General features: G+C 36.0%; 1 protein-coding gene across 1 annotated transcript in view; it reads right to left on the reverse strand.

Annotated features, from left to right (window-relative positions):
* Positions 1 to 1,721: 1,721 nt before the first annotated feature.
* Positions 1,722 to 23,164, reverse strand: part of LOC110464021 (E3 ubiquitin-protein ligase RGLG4-like) — a 50,086-nt gene continuing 28,643 nt past the window's right edge. Inside the window, exons 2-3 of the mRNA XM_021519029.1 lie at positions 18,821 to 18,885; positions 1,722 to 3,406 (exon numbers count right to left, since the gene is read on the reverse strand). Coding sequence (XP_021374704.1) covers positions 2,094 to 3,406; positions 18,821 to 18,839 — 1,332 coding nt within the window. The 5' untranslated portion in view covers positions 18,840 to 18,885 and the 3' untranslated portion in view covers positions 1,722 to 2,093. The remainder of the gene's footprint in view (positions 3,407 to 18,820; positions 18,886 to 23,164) is intronic.

The raw sequence follows: 23,164 nt of genomic DNA on the forward strand, positions 1-23,164 counted from the left end.
TACGACATACTTTTGTGATTTATTTATACAATAAGCTTCTTATGCATTCCAGTTTTTCATGGGCTTTTCTGACAAAATAATGATTGTGTAAAATTTCAAAGTTGCAATCTGATCTATGTAATGAATTGAATTTGAGCAAAATTCAAGATGAGAGGAATTCTGTTGATTTCAAAAGTCAGAAATATTTGTAAAAATTAGGAAACTCTCTAGATTAATGAGACAGCAGTAACACAAACAAATGGATGTAAAAAAAAAGATGATGATAGAATGATATAAATATAAACAAATATTTTTGCAGGTTTCAAAGAAGCGTCATAATGTTTTAAATTAATTTGCATTTAAGGGACCAACTAGTTCAACGGCTGCCAGTAAAAACAGATATTTCTCAACACACATATTGGCTGATGACCTTCAACATCCACAGCTACACGAGAAGTAACAATTATTTACAAAAGATCGAATGATTAAGCTAATAAATGTTTCATCATTGAAAAAGTGAACACAATTTACAGACGTAAAATCTCCAAGTATATTGTATAAATTATACCCTTTTACCCAGAAAAAGTGTGACTACGTAGTTTACGGTGAGGTACACGTGTATCTATTATTCTTGACATTTTTCGACACTTCTGCAGATTTCTTACATTTTCTGCTTATCTAATTCACCAACAAACCTAGCTCTCTCTTATCATTCCTTACATCACTATTTTTACAAATTTCACTGAATTTGTATCCTGCAGGACATGAAATAATCGCTGAGTATAAACATTCATGGTTTTTCGTGGTTGTCATGGAACCACTCAAATACTGAGACACTAAATTTAATTGATGTACTTGCTTACTGTTTGTTTATGTGGGGTAGCCACAAAACAATAAAAATAGCTTCAAACCATGAAGGAAAGTTACCCACAACCATTTCATGTTATTAAAGTTTGTAATTTAAATAGTTATATTTGAATTCACAATTGATGCTAAATGTAAGTTTATGCAAAAATGTGAATTGTTCTAACTACAAGCAATCTAGAGTGAAACACATTCAAGATCTGGTTGTTATACATTCTGTGGCCTTGATGTGAAGTTTAAAACATGCTTCAATGTATTACACTTAATCTGTGTCCAACTTGAAGCTTGGATCTAACTAGGTTTGAAGCATTCTATCCTGGATCTTACTAGGTTTGAAGCATTCGATCATGGATCTAACTAGGTTTGAAGCATTCTAACCTGGATCTTACTAGGTTTGAAGCATTCGATCCTGGATCTAACTAGGTTTAAGCATTCTATCCTGGATCTAACTAGGTTTGAGCATTCTATCCTGGATCTAATTGGGTTTGAAGCATTCTATCATGGATCTAACTAGGCTTGAAGCATTCTATCATGGATCTAACTAGGTTCGAAGCATTCTATCCTGGATCTAATTAAGTTTGAAGCATTCTATCATGGATCTAACTAGGGTTGAAGCATTCTATCCTGGATCTTACTAGGTTTGAAGCCTTCTATCCTGGATCTAACTAGGGTTGAAGAATTCTATTATGGATCTAACTAGGTTTGAAGCATTCGATCCTGGATCTAACTAGGTTTGAGCATTCTATCCTGGATCTAATTCGGTTTGAAGCATTCTATCATGGATCTAACTAGGCTTGAAGCATTCTATCATGGATCTAACTAGGCTTGAAGCATTCTATCATGGATCTAACTAGGGTTGAAGAATTCTATTATGGATCTAACTAGGTTTGAAGAATTCTATCATGGATCTAACTGGGTTTGAAGCATTCTATCCTGTATCTAACTAGGTTTGAAGCATTCTATCATGGATCTAACTAGGTTTTTCATATGTGAAGCATATCATACGAAGTCAGTCTTAAAGAATATCAAACTCGACCAATCCTTCAATATCTGTTGATGTTTGAAGCATAATCTGATTTTCTCTTTGAAGCAGAGGCTCCTACCTAATCCAGCATGTCTAACATGCAAATATATAGTACCCCTTTAGTCCTGTAGGAAGCATGGCCGCTCTCTCTTTTGTTTGAGAAATATGCAATGACTCCTGGAATTATAATTCGTTGTGTCGCGAGACGTCAGAGTAATGGCCAATGTCATACATCCGTCTGATGACTAACATTCACAGAATTTTCGCTGACCTCAAGTTGTGATTTACTACAAACCATGCTCGAGGGTCTCTCCCGGTCGGAGCCCCGCGACTTGTCTAAATTTGCACTTTGCGACCTGTCCCTCTTTGTGCCTTGAGACTTGTCCCAGTTTGCATCCAATGACTTGCTCCCATTAATGTCTCGTAATTTTTCTACACTAGAGCCCAGAGATTTGTCCGAGGTTGCACTTCTGACCCTCCTGAAGTCCAGAGTTTTCTCCATGCCAGAACTCTGCGTCTTCTTACCACTGTTGTCTGTCGCAGATGACTTGCTGTTTTTGAGGTAGCCCATGGCTTTAATTGTTTTGTATTGTAACGGAATCTCCATCATAACATGAAGCGCTAAATTTGCATCAGGATGTTTCGATTTGGACGTAGCCTCATGATAATTTACAAACTGAAAGTTGTCGAAGGTACGAGACGGAAGATGATTGTCGAATTCCTCCATGAGGTCCCAAGGCCCATCCCCCACACCTACGACCACGATACTGAGGGGATACTTGGAGGCCTGGATAATTGCGTCTATGGTGTGCTCCTCCTCATTCACCTGCCCGTCTGCTATCACAATCAGGATGTGATATGTCCCCGTCTTTTTAACGATATCTATTGCCTGATGAATTAACGGGGCGAAGTTTGTCGGACCGCTGAGAATTAACTTTGAGGCCATGTTACTGTAGCACTCGAGCACTTCCTTAAACCCACGACACATCCAGTCGTCATTGAACAAAGGAAACACCTTATCGCCCAGCGTCACACTGTCGCCGAAGCCATATGCGGGGATGATGTTGTCATCGTCGAATGGCTCCAAAGTTTGACCTATGATTGAGATCACTTTTTGGTACGGATTGTACACCCGCCCCGGAACAATCTTATGCAGACACTGCCCGTTGAACGACTTTCGTCCCTGCCACTCGTTAGATGCGGTGTAATCAACGCCAATGATTAAACCACATTTTTCTAGACCTGCCTTCTTACATGAATCGCTGACTTCCTGAAAACTGTGAAAGTGGTCGTTAAATGAGTAGAAGGGTTTGTCTGTGTAGACGATTCCAAGTGCTTCTAAGAGCGATCCCTGGCGGTTCCGCAGGCGTCGGCGACGTACACTGCTGCGTGCGTTTTGTGGTGACTGGGGTGTCTTAAAGGGGTGCTGATACAGCCAATAGAGCAGGAACCAGAGGGAGTTGGCCAGGGAGTACATAATTACCGCGAAGGCGGACATCCCCGCTCCCTCTACCGTCTCAATACATGGGGAGCCCACGGCTGAAAATACACAGAAAAACAGGTAAATAATAAGAACTTTTCACTGAAATGCTTTACAACAGTTCAGATGTATTTCAAATGCTTTTAACAAAAAGTGTTTTAACCCTTTCACCACTGTGGACCATAATGGACTCATCCATATCAATGCATGGTAGAGACTACTAATGTTACATAGGGGTGAAAGGGTTAATCCAGGAAATCAAAATAGTATTCCAACTGTTATATTTTTCATGGAATTCGCAACTGCTTGATCTGAACACAGGAATATACTAAGCCAACCAGACCTTAGTCTTAATATTCATATATAAATGAAGTTGTTGATTTTGAATACCCGACACTTAACGACATGTTCCCCATTGATGGATCAATGGTTCCATTAAGACAGTTCTCACTATACATAAACTCTGTTTTCACTTATAGTGTCAAGTTTCATCGGATCGTACGTTATCCAGCTTAACCTTCGATTTTACTGGAGTCCAAACAGGTCTGTCAGTGACCACAACTGGTCAAGTGTCCAGACCAGTGGTCAGGCCAGACTTTCCAATGTCTGACCATGACAGCTGTCAGTTACTGATGTTAATCAATGCAATTACCTACCCCTGTTTCCAATCATAAATATATAATGACTTCGATCACAAGCTCTGGTAACATAACAGATTAACTCATTCACCCCTTACCACATTTGAATTCTTCCAATTCAAAGGTTGGAATAGTTCATTATGGAACTTCAGGGGTGAATGCGTTAAACGAATCTTTCGTTGTATCATATTGGTGACATATCATATTAATCATTCACCCCTGATGACACATTTTAACTCTTCCACTTCAAAGGTTGGAATAGTTCATTATGGAACTTCAGCGGTGAATGCGTCAAGCGAATCTTCCAATGTATCATATTGGTGACATATCATATTAATCATTCACCCCTGATGACACATTTTAACTCTTCCACTTCAAAGGTTGGAATAGTTCATTATGGAACTTCAGGGGTGAATGAGTTAAGCAAATCTTTCGCTGTATCATATTGGTGACATATCATATTAATCATTCACCCCTGATGACTCATTTGAACTCTTCTACTTCAAAGGTTGGAATAGTTCATTATGAAACTTCAGGGGTGAATGAGTTAAGCAAATCTTTCGCTGTATCATATTGGTGACAAATTATCAAGGTATGCACTGTATCATATTTTCATTCATAATCGCTATATTTTACACAATTCCTCAATTTTGTTTTGGATGTAACTGTAGCGCAAATGTACAAGGCTACTGACGTAGCTCAGTTGGTGAACATGTCAGTATAAGGATTGGAGGTCCTGGGTTCCAAATTAGTCTGGCCATGTTGAATTTTTACACTCTGAACATTTTAATTTTTCTTCTTTAAATATTTATTATCCTTTTAATGTAAGGTTTTGTTTTCAGAAATGATTTTAAATTACTATTATTGTTATTATCACTTGTTGTACTACGTAATAATGTAAGTCCACAAAATTGTTATGATGTATCTCCAAAATAAATCATTCTCCTGAAGAGCTTTGAAGCAGCGAAACTCTTGAGAATCAGTCTTCTTGTGATTTTTAAATGTGCATATCCAACTTGTGTATAATGTACACACATCATTTCATCTCTAATCATATATAATCCAGGATTACTCATTATCAGTACAGACACATTGCGTGTTGACAAATAAGTATAATCTGCTTTGATTGTCATTAAAATTTCCCACAAAAAAATTGTTGTTAAATTTCCTGTTTAGAATTACAGGACAAAAACTGTGAACAGATTATATGTATTGAAATGCTGAAATAAATGACAAAAACATTTTGATTTTAGTTGCTTTATTAAACCTCGTTATTATCAAATATTCCTTTAAGGATCCTTGTACCATCACAAAAACTTCTAACTATTAAGGATCCTTGTACCATCACAAAAACTTCTAACTATTAAGGATCCTTGTACCGTCACAAAAAAACTTCTAACTATTAAGGATCCTTGTACCATCACAAAAACTTCTAACTATTAAGGATCCTTGTGCCAACACAATAACTTCTAACTATTAAGGATCCTTGTGCCAACATAATAACTTCTAACTATTAAGGATCCTTGTACCAACACAACAACTTCTAACTATTAAGGATCCTTGTACCATCACAATAACTTCTAACTATTAAGGATCCTTGTACCAACACAATAACTTCTAACTATTAAGGATCCTTGAACCATCACACAAACTTTCAAGTATTAAGGATCCTTGTACCATCACAAAAAAATTATAACTATGAGCTGGAAACTTTTTTACTGGGACGACAATTGCTAAACAAATTAAAATCTTTTCTGATAGGAAATCTGTACCTAGCCGAACTTCTAGTGAAATAAAGTCATGAAGATGAAAAGAACAAAATTGTATACAATCAACAGATTTCAGGTCCTACCAAACACAACATGGCTATCATGCTGGCCAGGATTTTAACCCTAGACCTCTGTTCACGATACAATAACCCTCAACCTACCAAGATAATATATTAGCGGTTATGTAATTCCTGGACGAGTCCCACTCAATTATGAGGAGGTTACCATTTGTTTGGAAAACTACAACGAAATTCCTTTGTACTTTGCATGTAGTGTTTTTCGTACCTCCCCTTAATTCTGTGTTGGCTATTACCGTTATTAACGTTGAGCCTGGTCACGTCCGTTGACAAGGTAGTGACTGTACAACAATCTGAGGTCCAGGGTTTAAATCCTCACAGATTTAACTCCACAGAAGTTTTATACTCAGAACATTGTTGTTGATTTCATCTTCATCAATTTTTCATAAAGTCCTGCAAGGCATGGTTTTCTTTTCAGAAATGATCTATCATAGCTATAGCCATTCCAGAAAATTCAATGCTTAGTGGCACTTTTTGGCAGATCCTTAAAGTACCCACAATTCCTATTTCTATTTTGAGCCTGACTCATTCCCAGGCTCTTCACCATAATTTACCAAATTACCGCATAAAGTGTCCTTAATGGCTTTTTTTTGAGAATATCTAAAGGTTCCGCAATCATATTATTTTCCGAAATTGCAAGGCTCATGTTAAGTCAAAAATGGTATGCACTCTGACATGAATAAAACTAGATACTGTAAAAACACATGTTATTTCCTTTGTATTATTGATAGATAAATACGATAGTGTGGTTTTAGTTTAAGGTTTGACTGCAATATTCAGAAGTATTGAATAATACTGCGTCTCTAAATGGTAATAATACTGAAATAACCGACATTTTATCCATATGTGATTTAAATAAATGAAACCTTGTTCATAAACGTATAAACATTCGTGGCAGACTTTTACACACAATGAAATACCAGACCTTTTAACAAATTACTACACCAGAATCTTGAGTCAGGGAACAAAGAAATCATATCTCCCGACGATATATCTATGGTAATTGTCTGTTCCGTGGAAATCCTGGTAACACATTAGTCTGCGTAACAGCAGACAGGATTATGTGTGGTTGTTGTTCTGTACCATTAACCTTAGTCTGCGTAACAGCAGACAGGATTATGTGTGGTTGTTGTTCTGTACCATTAACCTTTGGCGGTGTTTTCCGAGAGATTTAACGCTACAGATTTTCGTGTGAAAGGCTGCATTAATGGAAGGGAGGTAATACAAATCCTCTGTTGTTTCAGCTGGAAGGACAAAACACGTATCCACTTGTACTCTGTGGCATAAATCTGTATGTACTTACAGGAGAATCCATTTCAGAAAGATTTATTAGAAGAATCTAAGATTTTTTTCGTTATAATTTTTTTTTTTATAAAAAGCCAGGAATTTTTCACAATTTTTATATAGCAAGCCACTCAGATGAGCTTAATAGAGAGAAAAAATTTGATGAGTTTTATAAGCTAGTAGTTAGTGCCTGATAAGGCAGCTTCTGCGAATTCCTCAAAATTGTATTGATTAATGTATATGCTAATTGTATTAATTGTATATCTATGTACTGTAAAGCGCTTTGGAGTGGCTTATGTTAGCTAGATAGGGCACTATATCAAATGTTGTATATTATTATTATCATTAAAGCTTCAATTGAAATGAAAACAAAATTTCAGATCCCTTTTATCAAATGATAAAGTATTCCTGTGAATATTGTGCTGAACACACTTTGCAGATCATTCCTGAAGTCTTAAATTGTGCAATCTTGGCTTTGAATTTTCTCCATGTGCTGGTTTATAATTTGAATGTCTGCCGACGTCATTTAATTATTTTTTATGCAGCAATATGATATATTAAATGGGCGTTTTCACTGAACGATACGGTAGTCGTGTGACAAATAACCAAACTAAATTTAGCTAGAAATTATACAAACTACGAATAAATATTGTACAGGATGTTTATAATTGTCGTTGTTATGATTGATTTGCATGGAAAACACCGTTTAACACCCCGCCAAACTATTCTCAATTTGTATCTTCCAAAAACAAAAACACATTATTTTGATTTAAATTAAATGTGAAATTCAAAAAAATCTATTTCATTTTCTAAATATTAAAATTTTCCCATTATGTAAAATAAAAAGCCATTAATCACCTGCTTTCAGTCTATGCATTCATAGTCAATATGATTAAATGGAATGTTACAAATTCATCCTGACATTTGCCTCAAGGAATCTATCATTCAGTTTTTTTTCTATCAGTTTTCCTTCAATTAGTCGACATCTTCCATAACATGTCATAAAAAATCCTTAACGAGATGATGAAGAGGCTGACCTTAAATTCACGGGGTTTGAAGGGCGGCATTCAAAACGAATATGAATGCCACCAGGATTAAATCTAAAATAACAAGAAGCATATTATTATGTAAAACTTTCCTGTCAATGCATGGTGTTCATATATTCTTGGATTGGAAAACCAACTGAAAACAGTTTAATACTGATATTCAATGACCAGATTTTCTTTTCATGAAATAGTTCAATTTTCTGACAGTAACACATTCAATAAAATGTTTAGCTGATGAAACAACACATAACACAATAACGAAAAAGGTCCTAGCAAAACCTGATAAGACGTTTCTCTCCTAAATATTAGTAACAGGTTAATTTTCATTAATTCGGTACTTTTTTTTCCAGAGATGGTTTATCAACATTATAGTCATACTAGAAAAATAAGTTTTGAATGCAAAGCGCATAGTTTCAGTTATTAGCAGTGATACGCTGGGATCCTTACGTAGGGTTATAAAGTGATAACCCTATAAATGGTATTTTATCGTAACATCTGTGGCATTTAGTTTGAAAAAATGATGAATACCAACTAACGAAGAAAAAAAATGGATTTTTCACACCATTTATGGTATTTTATCGTAACACCTGCGGGGGTTAGTTAGAAAAAATTATGAATAACAACTAGCGAAAAGGTCAACACATTGATCCAGACCAATCGGCATAAAGTCTAGTTGACAGTTGCTGTGAAATTACACAAACCAATTAGAACTCTAACACTTTAAATTATATTGAAAATCAAATGAGTTCTTTAAAATTCTAAAAACATGAACCATGAGGTTGAATATGATTTATAAATAAAATTATAATAAAGCTGTGAGATGAATTTCAAAACATTTGAAATACAGCTTATGCAATTTAACTGTAACTTTTTGAAAATATTTATAAATTGACAGTTGGTCCACCAAATAGAAATGTTTGTCGAGTAATTAGTTGTTACAAAATGAATATGGAGACCCGCAGTAATATGATTGAAAATTTAATTTCCAGTTGTCAATTGACGATGCAGGTGGCGAAAATTACAGAGAAAACTTGTGAAAGCACTTGTTTTATCCTATTAACGGGAAAATATTGATTCATGTTATTGATATTTTTACTACATGTTCTATTTCAAACAGTTGAGTGCTAAACTTTGTTTTTGAATATTTCTTGTTAAAAAAATCCATTCTGACATTTCTCACTGACACTCAGCTTTTAAACCATCACAATTGCTATGGTCATAAAAAGACGCGTGTAAGGGAGGTACTGCCGAAATAGAAAGACTAGAGCAGGGTAGAAGAGTTAAGATGTAACTTGATCTATAAGTGTCGAACATGGGGCAGCAGATCAGCTTTGGATTATTTAAATTTATCCCCAAGTGGAAGACTCAGAAGAGAACCAAAATTCTGCCAAAGAAACATTTGTTAAACAAACCAGTACTGTGAGTCAGCTAAGGGGGTGGGTGGTGTTGTATACATGTTTCCTCCGTTTCCCCATGGGCTAATTTTTATATCTATACCTTACAAGGGTGGTCGGTTGGCACAGTCGATAGCGCACTTGCCTTTCACCAAAGCGGCCGGGGTTTGATTCCCCGATCGGACGTGAAACGGTATGGGGTCACCTGCCCAACCACATGGGTTTTCTTCGGGTACTCCGGTTTCCTCCCACATTAACACCCAGTGCACTAACATCCAGGCCAACAAGAGTGATTAACATAAGTTGAACTAACTTGTTTTATAATTGTTGTAAAATAAATAAAGTTTATTTTTAATATCCAGTGAGTAAGATAACTACCTGGTAATACTAATATCATTTTTTTGAAAGACAAAAAATTCTTGCTATGATCAATTGATGTTTTCGTTTTTTTTAAAATCATTTACAAATTCCTCCATGATATATAATTAATTCAACACACACATTTTTTGGACAATTTTTTAAATCAGAATTCCATCCTTTTGTTTACTCATCAATCACTGATCCCCCTTACTGAAGCGATGTATCACATTTAACAGGTGAAAAATGGCCTGTCATTATGTATACACTTGTCTTTATCGCGAATCTAAATCGGGCATAAAAAGTACATAAAATGTAAATAATGCATACCATTAATTCCACAAAACACACAGTAAAGATTTAGAATGTCTGATAACTTGTTTATACTATTAGCCCGCGAAAAGGTCAGGACAACAGAAAATCTGATCAAATTGGAAGCTATCTGATCAGGTCGTGTCAAGCATTGTTAACTTTGGAAGTAAAACTGAAAATTTACTTTTTCCTAATTTTTATTACTTTTAACATGAAAACTAATTATACAGTTTACGAGATATATATACATTACCTTAATTTATACAACAAATGAAAATATATATCTTTTTGTCTAAATGTTAAAGATTTGTTTTAAAATCCTCGTCAATTAAGGTCTTGTCAAGTTGACCAATCATGTGTTACAAAATGGTTGCAGTCATCAGGGATATTGACAATGTTCATCAGGGATATTGACGATGTTAATCAGGGACATTGACGATGTTCATTAGGGACATTGACGGTGTTCATCAGGGATATTGCCGATGTTCATCAGGGACATTGACGTTGTTCATCAGGGATATTGACAATGTTAATCAGGGATATTTACCATGTTCATCAGGGATATGGACGTTGTTCATCAGGGATATTGAAGATGTTCATCAGGGACATTGACGATGTCATCAGGGACATTGACGATGTTAATCAGGGACATTGACGATGTTCACCAGGGACATTGACGATGTTCATCTGGGACATTGACGATGTTCATCAGAGATATTTTGACGATGTTCATCAGGGATATGGACGATGTTCATCAGGGATATTGACGTTGTTCATCAGGGATATTGAAGATGTTCATCAGGGACATTGACGGTGTTCATCAGGGATACTGACAATGTTCATCAGGGATATTGACAGTGTTCATCAGGGATATTGACAATGTTAATCAGGGATATTGACGGTGTTCACCAGGGATATTGACGGTGTGGATGTTTATTTCAGCTTGGAAATGGATATTGTTCCAAGAACTATAATGAATAAAAAATCCTACAAACCATTCAACATCATAAAAATATCTCCAAGAAATGAATAACTGAAGCTTAAATTAATTACATTAATTGTTATATAAAATTCTAACGCTGAATAAACGGATATTGACGGTGTTCATCAGAGATATTGACGGTGTTCATCAGGGTTATTGACGATGTTCATCAGGGATATGGACGATGTTCATCAGGGATATTGTCAATGTTCATCATGGACATTGACGGAGTTCATCAGGGATATTGACAATGTTCGTCAGGGATATTGACAATGTTCATCAGGAATATTGACGATGTTCATCAGGGAGATTGACGATGTTCATCAGGGACACTGACGATGTTCATCAGGGATATTTTGACGATGTTCATCAGGGATATGGACGATGTTCATCAGGGATATTGTCAATGTTCATCATGGACATTGACGGTGTTCATCAGGGTTATTGACGATGTTCATCAGGGATATTAACGATGTTCATCAGGGATATTGAAGATGTTCATCAGGGACATTGACGATATTCATCAGGGACATTGACGATGTTAATCAGGGATATTTACAATGTTCATCAGGGATATTGACAATCTTCATCAGGGATATTGACAATGTTGATCAGGGATATTGACAATGTTCATCTGGGATATTGACGGTGTTCATCAGGGATACTGACAATGTTCATCAGGGATATTGACAATGTTTATCAGGGACATTGACGGTGTTCATCAGGGTTATTGACGCTGTTCATCAGGGAGATTGACGATGTTCATCAGGGACACTGACGATGTTCATCAGGGACATTTACGATGTTCATCAGGGATATTGACAATCTTAATCAGGGAGATTGACGATGTTCATCAGGGACAATGACGATGTTCATCAGGGACATTAACGATGTTCATCAGGGACATTGATGGTGTTCATCAGGGATATTGACGGTGTGGATGTTTATTTCAGCTTGGAAATGGATATTGTGGCAAGAACTATAATGAATAAAAAATCCTACAAACCATTCAACATCATAAAAATATCTCCAAGAAATGAATAACTGATGCTTAAATTAATTACATTAATTGGTATATAAAATTCTAACGCTGAATAAACAAACAGCAGAATTACTCCATTGTTGAACGGCCTATAATCATTTGATAAACCTCCGCACTGATCTATAGTGACAATGTTCATCAGGGATATTGTTGGTGTTCATCAGGGATATTGACGGTATTCATCAGGGATATTGACAATGTTGATCAGGGATATTGACAATGTTCATAGGGATATTGACGATGTTCATCAGGGGTATTGACGATGTTCATCAGGGATATTAACGATGTTCATCAGGGATATTGATGGTGTTCATGAAGGATATTGACGGTGTTCATCAGGGGTATTGACAATGTTCATCAGAGATATTGACGTTGTTCATCAGGGATTTTGACTATGCTCATCAGGGATATTGACAATGTTTATCAGGGACATTGACGGTGTTCATCAGGGACATTGACGATATTCATCAGGGACATTGACGATGTCATCAGGGACATTGACGATGTTAATCAGGGACATTGACGATGTTCATCCGGGACATTGAGGATGTTCATCAGGGACATTGACGATGTCATCAGGGACATTGACGATGTTAATCAGGGACATTGACGATGTTCACCAGGGACATTGACGATGTTCATAAGGGATATTGACAATGTTCATCAGGAATATTGACGATGTTCATCAGGGAAATTGACGATGTTCATCAGGGACAATGACGATGTTCATCAGGGACATTTACGATGTTCATCAGGGATATTGATGGTGTTCATGAAGGATATTGACGGTGTTCATCAGGGATATTGACGGTGTTCATCAGGGATATTGACGGTGTGGATGTTTATTTCAGCTTGGAAATGGATATTGTGCCAAGAACTATAATGAATAAAAAATCCTACAAACCATTCAACATCATAAAAATATCTCCAAGAAATGAATAACTGATGCTTAAATTAATTACATTAATTGGTATATAAAATTCTAACGCTGAATAAACAAACAGCAGAATTACTCCATTGTTGAAAGGCCTATAATCATTTGATAAACCTCCGCACTGATCTATAGCCGATTGTATATCTGTACAGTTTTTCCTTTTTCATCTAGCAGAGAGAGTTATTTCCCCGGATCTCCGTCGAACTTATAATGATGATGAGAATGGCTTTAATGATGAAATAAGAAAACGTGTTCATTTCAGCTAAATCATAGTTATATGCACAAGTGATTAATTAGTCAATGACTTATTATTAGCTTTTCAGAAGATGGATGACTTATGTTTACTTGAGTATATATGTAATAAGGCCAGATAAATAACAACTGTTTCCTGTGAGCTGATTTCCAAAAGGATTTCAAAAATAGCGATCAAATTTTAAGGGGAGTTTTCGGAACAGTTTGAATGTTGTTTTGTACATAAACATATTTATAAAGTGTTCCACGTTTTATAAATATGTGTACTTCATATAAAATTTATGAACGTAAATGAGAAAAGGGACATCACTCTCAACAAACTTGTTAAAATCAACAATAATTCACCAGTACACAGCCACCTAAAGTGGGTCGTATGTTTCAAGATTCATGAAATTTGATTCAGAAAGCAATTATAAGCAGCGCTGCCTGGGACAAATTTCCGTCCATAGGCACACAGAATAATAGACACCCTGATTTTAATATAAACCCTCCCCTAGCTTAATTCTTTGCAGGGGGTATATTATAGTAGGTTGCATTCCATGAATGTTCCGTAATCTTGCAGCACATCCATTGAATTTTTAAGGCAGATGTTTTCAGCCTGATTCATCGCCTGGGAATACCACATTTGTGTGTTAGTGACCTTACCTCCGCAAGCGATCAAATAACGTTGTCGCAAAATTGCCTGGCCACATTTGCTTTTACAATTAAGTAACACTTAAATTCTAGCCACATCTGTTCCAGTTGGCCAGGGTTCAAAACACAGATCTACTAGAAATATTTGCATATCAATTTTAAGAATATGCTAGATAAATATTGTTCACTTGCAAATTTAAGCAGATGTTAGAACATACATTTTTACGAGCACAATTTTGATTTAGCGAGTGAAAGTTTTGGTCACTCGCAAAACTTTCCTAGTGGCTAAAATGTTAAGTTTCATCTCCTGTTTGCTACTAACGATATACATTTATTGCAATGTCCAGTTGTTCCCAAGCTTGAACAGACCACCTGATCACACTTTATAGCTGCCATTTTGACCATTTTACCAACCTCCCTCGAAACTCCCTCAATAATCAAGTCCAAACTCACACAAACTCAAAATCTACATCCTGTGGTCAAATGATCTGCTAGTTACTGCAGGGTGTGTGTAATGATCATAACGGGTGTGTCTGAGTCAAATGAATGCTTTTTGGAATTATTTTTGATACGTAAAAAGGGAAAGATAAATTGAGCAAAGAATTTTCAGTCTCATTTCACACACTTTCTCCGTCAATAGAAATGTGGAATGGGGGGAGATCTCCCTCATTGGAGGTTTCAGAGATTGACACATTTGAAAATACTTGATCCCAAAGTAGGTAATAAACAATTGGTCCTATATTTTTGGTAACAATGGATGAATCAGGCCTAACAGTAGTTCATTCAGCACATTTATCGTTTGGTGTATGAATTAATCATATGATCACAGATGGGTTTGTAATTGTCAATTATGTTTTGTTTAATAAACAGCAAGTCAGACGGAAACAGGAAACAACAACAGGCGATTATGTCACCAAAGTTCTCGTGTAAAACAATGATAAATATTTAATGTACTTCCCCCAGCATATGTATATATGTTATCTGGGGCCTACCACCAGAAAATCTGTTGAAATATATATACCTCTGGTGACCTTGATGGGATTAATATATTATCTAGTGCAACTTTGGATTATTTCGATTTCCCTATATCAGACTTGTTCAAGACAAGACTGGTTTCCCTTAAAATGTATTTGTGTGTATACATGTGTTTGAATGGGAGGAGGGGGGGGGGAGGGCTGTGTTTCCAACCCCAGGTTATAGATCTGTCTATGACTATATGTCGATTATATGGCCTAAACTCATTCGCTAATAATACAGTGGTTTGCAAAGATGATGCTTTTGAATAATACATATATGTAATCAATTCATTTTGACTATTTTCCAGAAATGTTAATTTCCATCCCCCAGCGACAGTATCAGTCTAAGAAATACGAGTCATTGATTTTTATTTTGGCAGCTTAACAGATTCAATCTGTTAAGCTTTCAAAATAAAAATCTTCAGAAGTCTTTAGTTGTACACCATAATAAAGTTTATTATTTGAGAAATTTCACAAAGAGCCGAATAGACCTTGAATTGCATACCGGTCTGAAAGGTCAAACAGAATTTCAAGAAACTCTAAAGTTTATGTTCCTTTTACAGCATAAATATGTTAAACTAGAAAATGTCTAGGACAAGAATGCCCCTGATCCAATATACACAAACTTGAGTTATTTTTGGACAAATTTCCACAAATAACAGTTGTTACCTAAATCACCTCGACCTTTTCGCATGCTTGATATTTGTATAAAGTTTGATTACTGGAATGAATTGTCACTGAAATGGTTGAAACATTTCTATAAATAGAAACTGTGACCTCCAGGCCGTTAAACCTTTAGAACCGGCCGGCCCCTAAAACACAAAACTCATCTGATGTACATTTGTATAAAGTTTGATCAAATTCTGTCAAGAAATGAAGGCACTAGAGCAACGATATAGAATCTAAACGAGTAACAATAAGACAAAATGGATAAGAGTAACATTTTTGCCCTACGTAAATGATGGAAGCATAAAAAGAGTTTTCAGACAAAGTTATTAAACTCTAGGGGTCGGAGACACAAAGTTCCTTTCAGTATATATAACTATAACTCTGGTACAATTGATTCGTATGAACTCTGCCATGCACACAGATACTCATTGTACCTGGGATGCTAGTAGCTATATAAATGTGATGGACTGTTGGTATATGCCTTTAACGAGCTTTCATCCCGATCACTGGCTCTGCCATCACTGTCTGTGGGTACTAATATTATGGCCTGATACAAACATTGGGAGCCTGTAGCATAACATTGGAAAATCTCACTTGGTAATCATGATATGATCAAAGAACACGTGACAACAACATCCCACAAACAATCAAGCTGCTTAAAGAGAGGTTCTTGACAACTAAATATAGGAAATTATTTGCCCTATACCCATGGCCTCTGCACCATCTGACCACCCATTTGAATAGCTTCTGATGTTCATTCCAAATTCCCCTCCCCCCCCCACCCCCTGCCATCTTGCTTTCACACTACCTCCACTCCTACCACATTTGGTTGAAATTGGTGCAGTGCACTTCGGAGAAGAAGTCAAATAGATGGCGATGTTGATGAACTATGGGTGATACATAAGGCACAAGCTGACCAGGAGATCGAGTCACAAACTTAATATACATGTAAAGAGCAGCTGGAAAAGATGCCTTGGGGATAAGTCAACATTGGGTTTTTTAATATATCTATATATCCACAAAAACTCTGCGAAAGTCAGGAAGCTTATTGATGGCTTGTCTGAGACACAACTGCTAAATTATAGGTGCCCACACGTTTTTCGCAATAAATCACCACTCTTCCAAATAGGTTTCCTGGAAATGGCACCAGACCTTAGGAATGAGACATTGTGAATTGGTCTGTCCTTGAAAACAATCTTGAAAACTTGAATACTTGCCAAAGTGGAAAATTTAAAAAAAAATAAAGTTTTTAAAGATGCACATTAAAGTAACAAGTTATGATGGTGATCTGTTTGATTTATCTCCCTTAGAAATAATAAAATCAACATGATATGATATTCGATGTATAAATATTGAATTCCTTTATTTGTCACCATCTAAACATTCAGATAAGGTTTAATGCTGGACATTACACATGTTAATTTCAGTGTCTGACGCTTTGTGATGCAGATACATGTTACAGATTTAAAGTAGCATGAAAACATCACCACATACTGCGTCAATTAAACTTACAAAGAAAAGTTCTAGAGACGGTTTGTTTTAACTTAGGGGACATTTGCGTATCCGGTTGAAAAAGTTGAACCGGTTGAACCTGTAAAGAAAACGACAGGCACAGATCTGGACCGAGACTGACCTCAGGAAAATTTGGCACGTGTAGATTGAGGGGTCCAGATGTACCTGACCAAAACTGAAATGCTGACTATGGCTAGTTTGCGTTATTCCTTTCTAAAACGATGTCACTCCACATGTAGTTTTTAAGATACCTTATGTAATTTAGTGGATGAAAGAAGGGCAAAATATTCTTGAAACTGTGCATTTTTAGCTCTGCTTATAGAATGGTCCAAGTGCGTTCATTTATCGTGGAAAGTTTCTGCGCCACACGTTCCGTTTCAACCGGGATACGCGAATGTAGCCTTAAAGTATTCTCTTATAGAATATAGAAGACAAAACAATCAACCAAAACACTTTTTTGTTTAGAGAAGGTTCCCTTATAAGGTCATGTATCTGTCAATGTTTATTGCTTGTATATAGGCTATGCTCTCTGAAATCTCCAATGAGGGAGATCTCCCCCACCCCCCACCCCCCATTCCACATTTCTAATGTGGGAGTAAGAGCGTGAAATGCGAATGAAACAGCTTTGCTCAATTTATCTTTCCCTTTCTACACTTTAAAATAACCCCAGAAAGCATTCATTTGATTCAGACACACCTGTTATGATCATTATATACACACCCTGCAGTAACTAGGAGATCATTTGACCACAGGATGTAGATTTTGAGTTTGTGTGAGTTTGGACTTGAATGAAGGAGTTTCGAGGGAGATTGGTAAATTTTGGTTAAAATGAGGGAGTCTTCCTCCTTATGAGGGAGCTTGAAGCAAGCTTGCAGCCAACAAATCTCACTCATTTTGATGTTGCGCAGTACAATCCCTGAATGACAACCTTGATAAAGTGTGGGGTTCGCAATGTATTAATGGTCGTGGGCTTGACCCCTGCATTTTCTGTTTTCTATTTTTATTTCCGTTTTTAAACAATTCTGTAAAATGCATCGCAACATTTGATTTTTATGTCATACTAATTAAAAAATTTGAAAAGGACGGTGAAACAATTACTTTACAGTAGTGACAATTATAATGATATATATTTAACCTGCCGGTAATCTTTGAATTAACGTTTGTTTTAGAACCACTGAACTTTTTCCGAGAATTATGAATGTCAGGGAAAGTTCATCTACACAACTTTGAAATTGACAAATCCAATCAAGATTAAATATTAGAAAATTTTCATTTACACCGAGAACTGTTGATTTATGGAACAAAGCACAGCTATTTAACAATTTGAATATAAATTAGATGCACACTCGCAAAACCAAGTGCAGAAGTAGTTTTAAAGAAAAAAAAATTCTAAACGTCACACCTTTGAAATATGTTTTTATCTAAATCAACAGGCCTCATTAACCAATCACAGCCAGTGTCTCATTAAGCTTAATGTCACAAATACTATGAATATTTTATTTGACTACCTATAGCTAGGAAATATATGTATGAGAATAATATATATTTGTACTTACCCAATAAATTCCCTTTCATATGTTGGGCTGGAGTCCGTGGATCCCTGAGTGGATGAGTCTACCGCCTACAGGAAAATATAAACACAACGTCAATAATATCACCGCAGTAATGAAACGCACCGTCAGTATCGTACATATTAATAAAACAGTGCATTGTCCTGTATGTCCCAGGATCAAATTTCACGCACTCCAACTTCAGAAATAAAATTTCATTTTTCTTCCTTTGATCATGAACAAATATCATGTATATGAGCCGTGTATGACGCAGTTTGAACGATGATGAATTATAAAAAAAAACAATAGATTTGAAGCAGCTGTGTATAATGACTGTCTTTTTCACAGTAGCCAGATTTTCGCTAAAATCATGTCATTGGCTTTAAATTTGAATCAAATTAAATACACATAATAAATTTCAATGTTTCGGGCAGCTGTCAGGACGGTACGTTCACAGTCAACCAACAACTGGTAGTTTATAGATAATCTAGGAGTCCCGCGACACAAGCTGCTTCGTTTGTTGTCATGCCCGGAGTGCGGCCCACTATATAACCAGGTTACCTTACCAAGAGCTGGAACCTATTAGAAATCCAATACCTTCGTGTGAATACATCGTAATGATAGATAAACACAGTGATTTAAGCTCCAATCCTACTGCTGTTCCACAGACTTCACTTCTTCCCTCTTTGTCTTATAATCTAACGTGCTCTTAGCTAATAGTTTCTACATCAACCGAAACCTTTTTTTCACTCAATCATCTCCTGAATTTTCTTAAGCTTGCCTTCTTTCTCTTAAATCTGCTCTTTCCTTTCATTACCCATCCTATAATTTGATTTATTTCCATCATATTCTTATTCACATTTTGATAAATACTCATTTCTATTTTTTGTTTTTATTTTCCATTAATTATCTTCTCTTCTTTCCCTCTCAGTTTTCCAAAAATATTCCCACTGTTGCCAATTTCAGCCTTTTATGGATCGAGAAATCTTAATAACCTATATTTCAATGTTAATTACTGGTTGGTATTTTGGTTTTCTGACATTCAGCGTTAATTTCATTCTGAAACAGACCCCTACACTGTATTGCTGTCCCAATTGCCATTGACATTAATTACAGTGATATGTGTATACATGACTGAATTTGTGGGAATGACAGATGTCAGCTCCAGCAGCTGTGATGCTGTACAAGCTATAGGCTAGATGTCTAGTTGTGAGCCACCTAGTTTGGTTGGTACTTGTCCAGGTGTGAGGGAGGAGATGCTGAATATATAGGTGTGTACAGGGCGGGCGGGGGTTTGGGGAGGGGCTTGNTAAACCAAAGACAAAAACAATTCTTTTTCCAAATTATCACAACATGTGTGTTGATAATTAAAATGGATTTACAAACAGATATATTAACAAATGTATCATAATATACTTTTAAAGGTTATATTTATAAAAGGGTGACACATTCTGGTAAAAATGCAAGCTTTGTAAACAACTGATTTAAATTTCAATTGAAATACCTTCTAAATGTATCGCTGAACAGAAATCAAACTATGACCTTTGACCTAGCTTTCAATTGTAGTCTTGGTTTCCATAACAACAACCCCATCCCAACCTCTGACTTTGACCCTGACATCTTGTGACCTTCTATTCAACCCCTAATTTGTGACCTTGACCAATCTAGGTCCATTCAATCTCTGACGCCAACTTTTCCATCTGACTCTTTGGCTTGAAATTGTGTCTATAAACTAATTCTGTTCAATCCAAGAGTTTTGGAACACAGTAAATTCAAGATGCTCTAAAACATTTTCCCTGCACTATTAAATTGAAATAAAAGTTCTTTTCAGTTATAAAATTAGGAAAAATGTACTTCAAATCCCTGCAAAGCAATTTGATTCTGGTGACAGATAGGTACTTGATGCCATGTTTAATTACGTTTAATAGCTCCGAGGAGAAATTGCTTTAGATTTCGGATTCTAGCTTTGTGAATTCCACTTAGACAATTAAATTGCAGTCCTGAAAGCTGTAAACAAATGTAAACACATTAGGATCGTAATTATACTTGACACTGAGCTTCCTCCTTCCTCTAATCTTACCAGAACATTTTAGTGTCTTTCTAAAAATTGTAAAAGTTCACAGTTTGAAACAGGCCGATTATTGTAGGAAAACAATTCTAACCATTTCTGAACATGACTTTGAGGATAAAACATTGCCAAAATAACATCTTCACTTTGTTCAAAATAAAAAGGAGTAATAATAACTTAACCCTTTTAGCCCTGTGTAACTTAAGTAGACTCTACTGTGCATTGATCTGGAATAGTCCATTATGGTCTGCAGGGGTAAAAGGGTTAAGAAAAACGTTTTGAAATAAATATTATCGTAAATGGAAGATGAAATTGCAGCTTTCTGGTCTGTGACTCTACCAGTCAAATATGAAGTTCAGCATGCTAAAAAAAAAATGATTTAAACAGGCTGCCGAAAGTTTGACCAATCAGAATGCTGGAATGTCTGAAGCATTGTTATTTTGTCTACGACCTGCACCTCATAAATCTTTCATCGCCCGTTAACAGATTTGGTTGTGTGACCTTTCGACCATTTATCCTCCATAATCGTTACCGAAAGTCCAAATGGGTGTCAGATTGTTTTAGTAGAAACGAAACCTAATGCATCAAATGTCGCAAAAACCAACATGGCGCGTACAGCACTGGTTGTCAATCTATCATTGTTGGTATCGTAGCTTAGTGAGGATAAAATTTAATCTTCAAACCAAACTTTTATCAAACAAATCAGATCAGATGTGTTTACGAATCTGTCTCTATTTTACAAAATATATGACGGAAAAGAGCACAGCTTACGAAATCTAGCACGATGCAAATATCTGTTTAAAAGGTAAACTTAATATTATGATTGAGTGCAGGATTTACGGGGTTTTGTCGTAGACTTCAATAGTAAATACTATGGAAATATGTTTCTGTATGATTTTCTAGTACTTTTGGGTATGACTGCACACAGTGGACCACATCTCAAAACTGAAGGATTAAAAAAATAAAGTACACTTTTTTGGATTTGATGTAAAATTGATTGACAATTGATGTGCTGTTAGTGTATCATGATACAGGCACACAAAACAATTTGATACGATACACAAGAAAGTATCACAATACGATACATATTGATAATCACGGCTCCACCAATTACATGTTCCATGACTTAGGGAGCAACGTTTTTGATATATTTCCCTGAAACATGAAGGTATCAAATTATCTCACCATTTGCAGAACTTGAATCTGGGACATATATCCCAGACAATATGCTGCAGGCAAATAATAAGAAATTTTACCAATTCACTTACCAAAATGTATTTTCTACCTTAATACCTTACAGTGCCTGATTCTAAAATTGCCCAGCCTTAAAAGGTAGCTTTGGATTCCTTGCATTCAAGCCAATCTTGAAAATAAGCCAGTTTTGAAAACATGCCATCCTCAAAAACAGGCCTAGCTTGTATTCCAGGTAGAAATCATGCTGTAACTTTATTTTTAGTATGTTACAAATCAAACTTGTATTTTTTTGAATATTACAATTTTTATTTCTTTTTTCATCAATATTTATTGATATCTATCGTTGTTCCGTTGAAGGAAACTCATTTCTGGTCCTGAAAAAAAACCATGCACGATCGACATCATTAACTGTCATAAAGATCCCCATTATAACAGCACTGACAAACCGTAACTAGGCTTTGGAAACTGTTTCCCAGCATGACTGTAGTTTTGATGAATCATTTCTGAAAGGAAAACCATACCTTCTGGGACTTTAATGCAAAAATAATGTTAAAGATCCAAAGATTCAATAAACGAAATATAGTCAACAACAGTGTGCTGAGTGGATAAGTAAAATATAATACAAGAATAAAAACCATAGACCTCAGAGTGCTATACACCTTGAGTGTTCCTCTAACTAACTTAAAGCTCCCGGATCAATGGTATATATAGTATCAGATAATGGCCCAGTTGTGCTACATATAAAGTTATGTCCAAAATGAAATGAAGGGGAGGTTACTCATGTATTTACGGGAAAACAGGGGCTCTCTAGAGTTTTACCTGCAGTGGCATATAGGTGGTATCCAAATCAGCCTTGACAATTTCAACACGTTCTTGTGTAGCTTCCGTATCGGCATAAAAAAAAGTTCAATAAGAAATGTTTTGTTTTCTCAAAAGATTTTAGGAAAGTTGATATACAAACTGTAATCAATTCTTTTTTAAATGTTTAGTTTGGAGGCGTGAGTGACTTACTGACCCTCTCTGTCCGACTAAAGGACGTCTTTTCCTAAAGGCATTTCTGGGGCAGGTGTTCTTAATAGTGCAAATAG

This window comes from Mizuhopecten yessoensis, unplaced genomic scaffold (assembly GCF_002113885.1).
Source record: "Mizuhopecten yessoensis strain PY_sf001 unplaced genomic scaffold, ASM211388v2 scaffold10951, whole genome shotgun sequence".
Taxonomy (NCBI): domain Eukaryota; kingdom Metazoa; phylum Mollusca; class Bivalvia; order Pectinida; family Pectinidae; genus Mizuhopecten; species Mizuhopecten yessoensis.